This window comes from Xyrauchen texanus, chromosome 27, assembly GCF_025860055.1.
Source record: "Xyrauchen texanus isolate HMW12.3.18 chromosome 27, RBS_HiC_50CHRs, whole genome shotgun sequence".
Taxonomy (NCBI): Eukaryota; Metazoa; Chordata; class Actinopteri; order Cypriniformes; family Catostomidae; genus Xyrauchen; species Xyrauchen texanus.
Window position 1 is genome coordinate 18,785,443 of NC_068302.1, and position 13,779 is coordinate 18,799,221.

Sequence of the window (13,779 nt, forward strand, 5' to 3'; positions counted from 1 at the left end):
ACCAGTGTGACAGTTTTCAGCAGGGCACTTGACGTTCCAGGTAAGGCTTTTAATGGCCACAGCAATGTTTACAATCAATTTTATAAAGTTTCTCAATTCTTCTATGCGCCAACACTAGACTGACATGTGTCACTTTCTCAGATCTGTGGCTGCTGCCTTTTTATGCCGCTTTCCCCACGCTTACTGAAATTAGACACTGGTGTTAGACATAATTTAACTCAGGTGTAAGCGCCCTTACCGCTTTTCTCTCCCGGATGGGCGCTTGACCACGCCCCGCTGCCACACCGTGTTTCGTTAAAGCCTGAGTAAAGATCATTTGTTTCAATGTACCGGTAGGCACCTGCGGCTTATAGACAGGTGCGGCTTATTTATGTTCAAAATAATATTTTATTTCAAAATCAGTGGGTGCGGCTTATATTCAGGTGCGCTCAATAGTCCGGAAAGTACCTGTTGTGAAGCTGAAGACACAGAGAAATTTATGTTGGCAAAGTTTGTTTACACTGATCTGATTAAACTGAGAAATTCACAGTGAAGAGTAAACACAGTGTTGAAGGCAAAGAAATAAAGAGCGTCACTTGACTGCATCACTGCTCTCTGTCTCCTCCCTTCCATCTCCGAGCTTGAACATTTTACAAACTGATTCCACACTTCCACATACCTCACAATATACTTACCTTGGAATTGTCTTAACCCCCTCTGGAAATTTTAATTCGGCAAATAAAACATTAATTACAAAAGCCTGCAGAGCAATTCATGCCATAAAAATTACATTATTTAAAATAAACAATCAAAATTTGGACAAAGAAATTTGATAGTGTCATACTCCCCATTGCTATATATGGAAGTGAAGTCTGGTTTCCGTTGGTAATTACAGCCATAATGCTTGGGACAAGCATCCTATAGAAGGTCTATATTTAGAATTTTTCATGTCCATAGAAAGACACCCTAAAACGCATGTAGAGCATAACTCGGCCGTCCAACTCTCAACTTAAATATATAAAAAAAAGATTGTTAAAGTTTTGGATTCACTTAAACTCTAGTCAGGCCCTCCGTCAGGGGGGGTCAAAGGGTACAGATGACTCTGGGCCTGCAAAGGTCTATAGTTGCCCATAATTGGGATCAAGAACAACAATTTCCTTACTGACTTATATCACCGAAAATAGAATGCATATGTACTTACTTGTACTGCTTTCTTCACAGCCATTGGACACAATTATTTTATTGACATTTTAGATTTGTTTCCAGTGAGACTTTGATGTTGTAATCATTACTGTTGCTACTCTAGAAACAACATTCTTTTAAAAAATTATATATTTTTTTATAAATTATTTAATAATTTATTTAGAAGAACATAGACTCCATTGTGAAGAAGGCTCAGCAGAGGTTGTATTTCTTTCGCTAGCTGAGGAAGTTCAACCTGCCACAGGAGCTGCTGACACAGTTCTCCTCGGCCGTCATTGAGTCTGTCCTGTGCACATCTATAACTGTCTGGTTTGGTTCAACCACAAAATCAGACAGAAGGAAACAACAACGGACACTCAGGACTGCTGAGAGGATTATAGGTGCCCCTGCCCATCCTCCAAGACCTGTACATCTCCAGAGTTAGGAAATGTGTAGGCAGAATCACTCTGGACCCCATACACCCTTCCCACTCCCTCTTTGAACTGTTGCCCTCAGGCACAAGAACAGTTTTAACCTCAGGCCATTTTCCACATGAACAATTAAACTGCCTTCAGGACTTCCCCATAGTGCAATAATGTAAATAAATATCTCATGTACATATGTAAATTCACATATTTAATTCAATAAATGTACATACCCCTACCTTGCACATACATTACCACTTGCACATGTATATACGCCGTCAGATGTACATGTTATATGTCCTATTATTGTATGTGTATTTATACTCTTACCTTGTTTTATATTCTGTGTCTTACAAACATTTTCTGTGTGCACTTGTTTCTCCTATCACAAAAAAAAGAAAAAAAAGAAATCCTTGTGTACTTGAGAACACTTGGCAACAAAGCTCATTCTGATTCTGATCATGTTATATTATCCATGACAATACCTTCCAAATATATGATAGGATAGTTGTACATTTATTTTTAATATGTCTTCCCAAACTTCCTGTTCTATTAATATCAGTAATTCAGTTTCAAATCACTCCAACCCTTGATCTTTTAGAATTTTGTACAGAATGCATGGCATATTCATAAACAACTAAAACATTCAGTAGTGTGATGCTCTTCCTGCTTTATTTTAACTAGTTCCCATTCAGCAGACAATATTCATTACTGTTATCTCAGTATATCTGTGTGATTCCCCCACCTGTGATTGAGTTTTTTAGCTTTGTGTTAGAAGCATAAATCCTTAACTATCTGGGTTCCACTTAGTTGTAAGATTAACAAATCCTTGCTTTTCATAGACTTTACAACCCCTATAACTGCGTAAGTAACAACAATGCAGCTGCTCCAACATCTACTCCCAATAGCAGAAACATCCTGGTTGCTGTTGTATCCTCTGTTCCCTGATGGAGGGAACAAAATGTTGTGTCGATGTAGTGATACTAGGGGTAGAACTTGGGAGCCCCAAACACGGAGTTTACAACGTTGTGTCGATGTAGTGATACTAGGGGTAGAACTTGGGAGCCCCAAAACGGAGTTTACAACAGTAACCAAGACATTCCCTATCTGTCACTCACTCAACGTTGTGTCTATGTATATAGGGGTCCCTATACAAAATGACACAACCAGCTGAACTGTGTTACGTAGATCGGCAGTGCATGTGCAGGCAGTCTGCCGCGTGCCTAGTCACAAGTGCACACAGCCACATCGTAACCTTCCCGACACCCCACATAAGTTGCATAGTTATTGTACACAAAGGGCGGGGGGGGGGGGTGGTGTTCTTACAATATAGGTTGCACCAGCTGTTTTGTCTTTTTGTCTTTTTTGTTTAATGAAATATTGGGCACACAGTGCCCCTTGGGCATGTGGAAACCAAGGATTCTCCTCCTGGCCTTCCACCGGGGGATGGAGTGGTCCATGTACAACCTCCTGGGTGACAGTGGGTCTCCTCACCTCTGGGTCACCCATCTCAGGGATGCTTCGAACCCTCCTGGTGTTCTTGGTACCAGACGGAGGGATGGTGTTGTGTCCCATACTGTACATTTGAAATACAAACCTCCTCTGAGAAATGAGTCCAGTCTGGATTGATTTTGAAAAAGAATATATATATATATACATATATACATTGTATATATATATATATATATATATATATATATATATATATATATATATATATACGATTGCCTAGGAGACCGCAGATGTCAAAATATTTTGTGAAAATTTAGTGACATTTTCATCTGTTCTCACCCAGGATTTAATCATTGGATTCTTATGGATTACTTTTATGCTGCCTTTATGTGCTTTTGGGGGCTTAAATGTTTTGGTCAGCATTCACTTGCATTGAAAGGAACAACAACAATGTTGAGATATTCTTCTAAAAATCTTAATTTGTGTTCTGCAGAAGAAAGAATGTTATACACAACCGAGGTGGGATGAGGGTTAAGTAACTGGACTGTTGTTTCTTGGTATGTCAGTAGTCACTGCTGTTACATCTGCATCTTGTATTTTCAGAATATGATTTGCTAAATTGTAGTGCATACTCGTTTACTATCAGAAGTAAAAGTTGTGTCACATGTACTGATAACATGTATGGTTTTGTATATTTTGGATACAATGCTGTGGGAGACTGAGAAGAATAAAAATGGCAGCAGAAAAGGATTATATCAACCTACTGGCACTTGGAAAACTAACAAGGATGACTGTGTTCTTCGTATCGTTAAAGAATTAAGTCAGGAATCACAGGTTATCACTTTTATTTGTAACTATATTATACAGTAATACATTTTATACATTTCATCCCATCGCATTTCATACATTCAATCAATTTCAACACATTTACAGAAAACAATTAATGTTTTATTGCAAGATAGATTCATAAATAGCTTTAAATGGGTTTATACAGCATTTGTCTCATTTAGTTTCTGCGTGAAGACATACAAACATAAATGATCAGCCATGATTGAGTCATTGGTTTAGTTTTACATTGATAGCCTACTTGTTTTCTATGGTGTGCTATGCTATTTGCATTCTGATCACAATAGTAGTGAAAATTGGTTTTCTTGAGAGTGGACACAGTAAAAAGCTTCTTACAACTTTTTAAAACTTTGATCTGTATGTTGGGCATATTGGGGAAAAATAATAGATGAACAAGCTAAAGTGTGTAATTTTTGTGCCACATGTTTTAAACCAAATTGTTTTGCTGTTTTTAATCAGGTTTCTTGAACATTTCCCTCTTATTTCCTATTCCCCGGAAAAAGTTATAGTCTTGCCCCAAACTTGTGACATTGGTAGAGTAAGTGTTGTGGTCTCGGACTGGACAGGATGCTAAAACAAAAGTGATGGCTTAATAGTGGCACGTGTACAATATTCAGGGAAATCAACCTACAAATGGATTGATTCTGCATGTGAAGCTTGGAAACGATAAAGTATTTTAACATACAATTTTACATGCTTCAGCATTAATGACACAATCAATAGAACTGCCTTTCTATGGAGCCAGATTTGTGCCAAAACTAAACAAACAAATAGAACATTTTGCAAACAAACATAATCCAGTTGGCAAAGGAAAACTAAACTCTCAAATGAACAGAAAACTATTTCAAAATACATACGGCCATTTGAGAGAAAATGAAGGGTAAACTCTTAGAAGAAAAAGTTACATATTGAATACCTAAAAACTTTCTTCACTTGCTTCATATTTGGAACCTCTAAAAGGTTCTTTGAGCCAGGTGGAATGGTTCCATATATAACCTTTTAGGGGTTCCCAAAATGCAACCATAACATTTTTTTTGGTTTAGTTTTAAATGTCTTTTTTGTTTAATTACCAGAAGAACATTTAATAGATATGTGTACATATACTGTACAACTAAGCAAGTGAAATAACAATAAAAAAGACTGTGGCAGGGTGGAGGGCGGGGCCGGGTCATGATTCTACACACCCGGTCCCTTATCAGGCTAATCAAGCCTCCGAGAGGGATAAATGCACCAGTGTAAAGCTGTTCAATGGAAAGGAGAAGGTGAGAACTGGCTTGATGACATAAATAATAGTTTAATGAGAAAATTAAACAAAAGACAAAAACACACACACACACACACACACACAGTAGTGTTTCCATGTTTTATGGGGACTTTCCATAGACATAATGGTTTTTATACTGTACAAACTTTATATTCTATCCCCTAAACCCAACCCTACCCCTAAACCTAACCCTCACAGAAAACTTTCTGCATTTTTACATTTTCAAAAAACATAATTTAGTATGATTTATAAGCTGTTTTCCTCATGGGGACCGACAAAATGTCCCCACAAGGTCAAAAATTTCGGGTTTTACTATCCTTATGGGGACATTTGGTCCCCACAAAGTGATAAATACACGCTCACACACACACACACACACACACACGACGGACATGTCCGTAAAGGATCTCTCTTTTCTTACTCTTAATGATTTTTGTTTTTTTTAATAAAAAACAAAAAAACAAAACTCAAAAACAGCAACACATACTTACCATGGCACTACCCTCATCCACACCCACTCCAGCACCATCCACCACCACCCACCCATCCTTGTGTTACTATCTCACTCACTGTTTAGGGATGCTAGTATCACCCTCAGTGGAGCTGCTCTGCATGGTGGGGATGCTTGTCTCTCCCTCAGTTTCTGATATCTGATATCATAGAAAGAGTCTGACTATTTTCTTCCTGACTTCAGGCCTAAAAATGTGCTAATTGCAAGCTTTAGTAATTCCAGCAGGTTGCAATATAATTGCCTTATAAGTAGGGATGGGTATTGTTAGGATTTTATCAATACTATTACTCTGATTTATACTCCTTATTGTTTTTTTTTTTTTTTTTTAGCAATTATTAAATAATTGATAAAAATATATAATTTTTTAAAAGAATGTTGTTTCTAGAGTAGCAACAGTAATGTTTACAACAGCAAAGTCACTATAAAAACGAAATATCTCACTGGAAACAAATCTAGAATGTCAATAAAATAATTGTGTCTAATGGCTGTGAAGAAAGCAGGGAAGGCTGTCATCAAGGGCCTGTGTTTGATGTCAATCAAACTGCGCACATTTGGGTCAAGTATAGGAGGACATGTCACCGTCTTTGCTGCCTACATAATGCAAAAAAAAAAAAATGTACTTCTCAGCATTGGTAACGTGTCCCACATTAACATAGCTACTCTTTGTCCCACATTTGGTTTGTTGGGATCTAGTCCCCCTAGTGTGTGTGTGTGTGTGGAGTGCAGCTCCGAAACAGAGTAGAGAGACTGCAGCAGTGTGATTATAAATTACACCAAAACGTTAAAAAGAACCATAATGTTGGAGCTTATCAATACTACAGTCTTTAATAATTTAGCATCGGGGCCCGTTTAATACTGGGTTTTGGTACCCATCCCTACTTATAAGGGCATTTATATCTATCTAATATTGATAGCTTAATTAAGTGAACGTGCTAACACTATTTAAAGGTTAAGCTAGCTAGCTGGAGTTTTATTTGCTAGTCTACACTAGCTCCTCGCTTTTGCCACGTTCAGCTTCGTCTGTCATACCTAGTACTTCATGCTTGACAAGAAATTTGGCCATCGCCTCTCTGCTTCTTTCATAAAGACGCGAGGGGACAGGGACATGCCGAAGGGGAGGACCTTGTACTGATACGCCTGGCCGTCGAACGCGAACCGTAGAAAGGGTCGATGTCAAGGCAGTATTGAGACATGGAAATACGCGTCCTTCAGGTCTACCGCTAAAGTACTGGGAAAAAGTCTTTGAAACTAAAATGTTAAATTGTATAATGTTGTCTAGTGAGTACCTTATCAAAAACAATGCCATAAATAGTTTTCTCTTCTCAGTTAACATCATAGCAAGCTAAATTAATATTTGGTGTAACCAACTTTGTTCATGTAATCTCAGACTCAATAATGATGAGATCAGGACCTAATGGGGGTCGTACCATATGTGGCAGTGAACTCTATGTGATTGATTTTGTCACAACAGACGATTGTCTTATTTGAGTTACTTACTAATCATGCACCTTTGTCCTCTCCCATTGTTTCTACCAGAGCATGCAATACAAATAAATAAAAAGGTCCTGCAGTACTTGGAACAGGGAATCACCAAAATGCTGGCGTACCACAAGTGTGGGATGGACCGCAAAACAATAGCAGATACTGCAGCAATAGCTGAGCTAGAGGCTTGTGATGTTGAAGCCTGCAAGACTTTGCACGAAACATTCCATAAAGGCCAGAAACTGTCACAGTTTGCAGAACAATGCAAAGAAATGTGCATGAAACTCTCATTGTGTTTTCTGGAATTTTAAACTTTTTAATGGCAATGGAGGATGGGACTCAACTGGGTGATATAGGATAAGTTATTATCTGGAAAGACATATCGAGAAGTGTTACTTCACGTAAGTGGCTTGTTTCCATTGTCAACGTTGCTATTTCTCTCCTGATCGCTGACATATTTTTCATTATTGGGGCAACCATTGCCAAGCCTGGAGAGGACATTACTTTCCTGTGTAGTGCAGTTGTGTTCTTCACCCACTTCTACCTGGCCCTTTTCTGCTGGATATTGGTCTCAGCCCTGCTGCTCCTTTACCACCATGGTCTTCTCTCTCATGTCCAGAACAACCATGATGGCAATTGCCTTTAGTGTGGTCTATGGTGCACCTCTCATCATCTCAATTTTTACCATCATAGCCACAGCCAAAAAAGTAAGAGCTACATCACAAGGAATGGAACATGCTGGCTTAACTGGAACGAGTCCAAAGCACTTCAGGCTTTTTGGTTCCAACTCTGATCATTGTGGCTGTCAACATTGTCATTGCAATGGTGGTTGTGGTCAAACTTGTTAGGAGGGGGGTAGGAGAGAATTCCAGAGATGAAAGGAATGTCTTGACAGCCATTGTTAGATGTGTTGCCATATTAATGTGCCTCTTTGGCATCACGTTGGGTCTTGGCTTGGGGATCATGAAAGCTTTGGTGATCCATTCCTTGTTTGTAATCTTCAACTCCTTGCAGGTATAAATGTTTACTTAAATTTACCATAAAAAATAAATAAATGAAATTGTAATAAACCAAACATTTATTTCTTTAGGATTCGTCCATTTAAGAAATTTCACATGAGTTATGTTGTAATGAGTACGCAGCATCATACCTACAGGAAATAACAGCCATGGTGATATTCAATACAACTGCACAAATCCAAGTGTGATATTTATTTTATACAACAGTTCTTTAAACATGAAGTTAATATTAAGTAAGTTTTTAGACACAATTTTGCCAGTTTGCATTTCCAGTGGTTTAATCCATGTCTTCTGAAGAGATATGATAGGTTGGGTGAGAAAAAGATTAAATATTGATCTGTTCTCATCCACACCCATCATATCCCCTCTGAAGACATGGATTTAACCACTGGAGTCACGTGGATTAGGCTACTTTTATGCTGCCTTTATGTGCATTTTGGAGAGTCCAAATATTGGCATCCATTCACTTGCATTGTATGGAGATACAGAGCTGAAATATTCTTCTGAAAATATTCATTTGTGTTCTGAAGAAAGAAGTCATAGGGATAAAGGCCGACTGTGGATGGTGGTGCGACAGAGAGAGAGATTTTCGGTCAGCTATCCGACACCTTTGTGTGTTTGTCTTTTCGTTTAAATTCTTCATTTTATTTATATTGTCAAGCTGGTTCTCACCTCCTCCTTTCCATTAATTCCCTTACAGTGCTCAATTCGGTTACATGTACACTTCGGGTCCAACTGTAACATTCACCTTGTCCCGTTTTGCCCTTACCTCTTCTTTGCCCATTTCGTCCTGTATTTAACTCCACAGTCCCCTTGTTAGCGTGCACGTTCCCTGTTATTAGTTTCACCCGCACTCGTCCCAATCACCTGGTTATTCCTTTCACCTGCACCGCTCGTTTTTTCCCCTATATATATCACAACTCTTTCGTTTCACTCTTGTTGGTTATTGTTTAGTTTACCCCTTCGCTTTGCCAGCTCTAGTGTTCCCCTAGAATCCCCAGTCTTTTCCTCTCGCTTGTCTCGCCCCTTTGTATACTGATTCCCTGGCTTCGACCTCACTGCTTTTGTTTAATAAAGCTGTTTTAATTCGACATTGTGACTGTCTCTTCTTGAGCGCGTTATACCAACATTTGATATGTCCAATAACACGTTTACTTTTGACCAAATCACTGTATTTATATAAAAATAAAAAATACCTTTGATTTTTTCTAAGAAATTGTAGACCATACCTCTTTAAAACATGCTCTGTACATCTGATTATTACAATACATTTTTTGTTAAATGTGAAATGTGAATTTGTAACTGAAATTAAAGTGCATATTTCTGTTTTAATCCAACAATGCAACAGTGATTCCTAGCAGAAGTCATTTAAAAAACAAAATATTTTTCTGATTTTCTTTTATTTTAGGAACACATTTTATGCAAGTTATTTAATAAATAAATACATTTTCTGATACAAATACATTAGCACAGTTTGGGTTTAATATTCAGCATTAACTTACTATTTACCCTTGTGCAATAAATGACTGTGCACTATATGCCATATATTCATTGCGGCAGCAGCATATGGCATTTGCTGATGGAAAAACAAAAGTATATCTGAATGATAATTGTGCTATACATGCTATTTTTCTTTAACAATTTTTAAATATATTAAATATTAAACAAGTGAGTGTGGTCACACATTTTACATCACAGTGCCAATGTTACAGTAAGTACTAAGCAACAGTAAAAAACTTTTTATATATAATAAGTTTGTAGTAAAAACTAGAGGGTGTTGTCCTTCTGTTGTTACCCCACAGTATAAAGTGTATTGCTTTTAGAGTGTGTCATCTTCTGCCTTGTTGTTTTTCCTTCTTCTTGTCTTGGTCTTAAAAGCAGTTTATTTAAAAGCACTATATAAATTAAACTGAGTTCTCAGAGCCATAGTTCTTGTAGGGTGGTGATGACTTCCGGCATCTGTGAATTACAAATCAGAAAATATTTGTATTTTATAAGGACAAAATGTGAAGATTTATTATAAGTATACAAAATTATAGCTTCTGTGATCTTCAATTTCACAATAGAGACCTGATAATAAATGGTCATAGTAAAAATGGTAACACTTCACTATAAGGTTCTATTAATGTTAACATTATTTAAAGAATTATATATCATTAACAAATACAAATAGTTTTACAGCATTTATTAATCTTGGATAAAGTTACTTTATAAATATAGTTTTGTTCATTGTTAGTTTGTGCTAGTTCATAATGCAGTTACTAATGTTAACATATATATCTTTTAATGCTAAAAATTTATTTATGTATAAATTAACATTAATCATGATTAATAAATGCTTGTGTATTGTTAGTTAGTGTTAAATATTGTGTTAATGAATGTTAAGGTATACAACCTTATTGTAAAATATTACTGTTTAAACAATTTAAAACAGCAGTAGTAATTGTATGGTAAAAGACTGAACACTTTATTTAGTTGAGTAGTGAGTATACCTTTTCTTCAAGAAGCAGAACAGTAGTCCAAGAAGAGTTCCAAGTAATAAAACTACACCACAGCTAATTCCAATGACTTCTTCATGGCTGGAAAAGCTTTGGGTGTCCAAAAGCATATGTTCACACCTCACACCAGAGTATATTTTGTGACACCTGCAAACAGTGGAAATGTCAAGAAAGATTTATGATTTAGAAAGCTGGTTTAGTATTCTGATCATTTAGGAGCTTTTTTGAGTAACTGGTCTTACCGGCAGATCGGGGTGTCAAAGTCGGAAGAAAAGGAGCACACACCATTAACACAGAATCCATCATGTTCAGGACCACATGGTCTTTGTATAGCCAAAACTTTTGGTTCCTGTCCACTTCCTACAGATACACACGCACAAAGAAAATCTCACTAGAGAGTCATGAAGGACTGTGAGCTTAACTGATAGGTATTCAGACTTGTGTCCACATGCCACAGTCTCCTAACTGTGAACTTGCATTCTTAGGAATTTCAGTGCTTTAGATAACAAAATAACAAATCTGTCTTTTATCAGAACTAACTGCTGAACCATTTTTACAATCTTAGAAGACAAAGTTCTATATAAAAAGGGTTATATCGCTCGTTTCATATTTGGAACTTCTAAAAGGTTCTATATAGACCCTTTTTAAGGGTTCTATTAAAATAACCCTAAAATGGTTCTTTGGACCTGGTTCCAAACATGGAATTGTACAATTATTATTATTTTTTTTATTAAAGGTGTTGTAAGCGATTTTAGCCATTCTAGAATTTCTACAAAATGAGCTGTTGGATTAGCCATGCCCACATTTCCCAAAACCCTGTAGAGCGGAGGAGGGCGGGCCGGGCTGGAACAATGCATGCCCGGTCCCCAGTCAGCCTGATAGGGGCGTGCGGGGGATAAAGGCGGCCTGGATGATGGTTCGAGAGAGAGAGAATTACAGGCAGCTGCTCTGTGTGTTAATGTTTGTGTGTTTTAGGTTCGGTTTATTATTAAAACTATTATTTATATTGTCAAGCCGGTTCTTGCATCCTCCTTTCCCTTATACCAACTTTACACTGGTGAAACCCGGGAAGGAGGAGGGATGCCTGTCACGGAGTCCTCGACACTGCCATTCACCCAGAGGAGCGCTGCTGCTGTCCACTGAGGGAGGGAGTATCCCTACCGCCCGGATGCGTGGAATGGCCGCCGTCCATGAGGCGAGTGGGGATGGACTCCCCACCCACCTGGAATGATAGAGCCACTGCCAGGTTCGGAGGAGTGCCCTGCCATTCCCCAGAAATTCAGAGTGGTCGAAAGAAGACTGCTGTCCACGAGGGGAGGAGGGAAGCGACTTCCCGGCCGCCTGGAGCGGTAGGGCCACTGCAAGGGGCAGAGGAGTGTCCCCACGAGTTGCCGGGAACACAGAGGGGTGTTCTGGATCTGACTCCCGTCTGCCTGGGGAGGAGCGGCTGCCGCCCACCTGAGAGGGTGTAGGAGGGATTGAGGACCACGCGACGGTGCATCAGAGAACCGGTGAGTTCCTTTTTCTCTCTCTCCTCTACCTGTCGCTCCGTGTTGGCCTTTCCCTTGCCTATTTTGTTTTATTATTTTTATGTTTTCCCCTCCTGTCTCGGAAGACATGCCCTCCCCTCCGGAGATGGGGGGGTGTGCGTCATGCAGGGGGCTCCCCGGCCTGTGGCAACGCCGGGAGGAGTGTAGAGTGGAAGAGGGTGGGGCCGGGCTGGGATAAAGGCGGCCAGGAAGACGGTTTGAGAGAGAGAGAATTACAGGCAGCTGCTCTTCGTGTTTATGTTAGTGAGTTTTTGGTTTGGATAAAATAATTATTAAAACTATTATATTGTCATGCCGGTTCTCACCTCCTCCTTTGCCTTATACCCACTTTACACCTGCACTACAAAGATACCACATAAGCTTATTTTGTCAAAAACAACAGCAGCAACATTGCGCCCTCAACTGAAAACTGTTATGAGCAACATGGCATAAAAGTGGCATAAGGCCTCAATAATTCGCTGCAACTACAACTACTACTATGAGGATGTGCAAAATGATTGACAGGCAGAAAGCATCATTGTCCACGAACTGCGGCCACATTTTTGTTTGCTGTTTACTGTCTGGAGCTGTTATAGAGCCCGGTGAGATATCTCATGACACTTATTTCATTAATATCTTTCAGGGAGTAGTAAAAAAAATGTTCATACCTTTCCATGAAAAAAATCCTTTACAACACCTTTAAGTTTTTGTTATATTACAAGAAGAACATTTAATGCATATGAATAACATGATTAAACATGATAAACAGAAAAAAGTAAAATATCCCATGAAATTAAGTTACAGATGTAAAACTTTTAAAAAGTAGCCTACTAACCACTAAAAAGCTGGTCCAGTGTTGTGTTGAATAGGAGAACATCCTCTGACACCTCCTTAGCGTTTCCATATCCACAGAAGAGGGTTAACACCAGAGTCAATCCAAGTACTGCTGCTGTTTTAAGAATACAGAGAAATAACTATAAAAGTTTACTTATATTGTATTTAAATCAGAAGACATTATTGTGGGTCTATTGTATAGAATGAAAAGTATTATTGCAAGTGACTTACCATGATGCAAATGCCTTTTATATATTTGTTGTGTCATGCTGTGGTCCAAGCAGAGGTTTAATTAGACTGGAAAATTCTGCTGCTCTCCAGATTAAAATACTTTTCCTACAATTTATACCATCCTTCTGTATCCTTCTTTTGCGTCACTTATGACAGCCAATCGTTTTAACAGTTTGAAGTAACAACATTTGAATCCGGATTCCTCTCTCCCCACACCTCTATAATTCTCTGCATCACTTCCAGATCCACAGGAAAGCAGCATGCACAGGCATGTTTTTGCCCCCATATTTTTTGCCAAGATCAAAGAATTTGAATGCAGCAGCAAAAGCATACTCTTAATTCTTGACATAGTTAGTCAGAGAGTTAACGTTTTTTTAGATTGAATTTGACATTCTATCTGTACAGTAATGTATTATCATCCAGCATCATTGTACAATGGCTGGAATGTTCATAGAGTTCAATACTATGTAATTAGTTGCATCTTCTGTATAAAACATCTATTTTAGTTGTACAAAGTAATTTGTCAA

General features: G+C 38.3%; 1 protein-coding gene across 2 annotated transcripts; it reads right to left on the reverse strand.

Annotated features, from left to right (window-relative positions):
• Positions 1–9,551: 9,551 nt before the first annotated feature.
• LOC127621165 (epigen-like) lies at positions 9,552–13,390 on the reverse strand. 2 transcript variants are annotated; one of them, XM_052094661.1, is made up of 5 exons: positions 13,253–13,390; positions 13,023–13,136; positions 10,901–11,018; positions 10,653–10,805; positions 9,552–10,119 (listed from the first exon to the last, which is right to left on the reverse strand). In XM_052094661.1, exons 1-5 carry the CDS (start codon positions 13,287–13,289, stop codon positions 10,065–10,067), a joined length of 477 nt encoding a protein of 158 aa, XP_051950621.1. In that variant the 5' UTR covers positions 13,290–13,390; the 3' UTR covers positions 9,552–10,064. The 2 variants fall into 2 exon arrangements, with proteins under 2 accessions (XP_051950621.1, XP_051950622.1); XM_052094662.1 differs by having other exon boundaries at positions 13,023–13,133; positions 13,253–13,353.
• Positions 13,391–13,779: the final 389 nt, after the last annotated feature.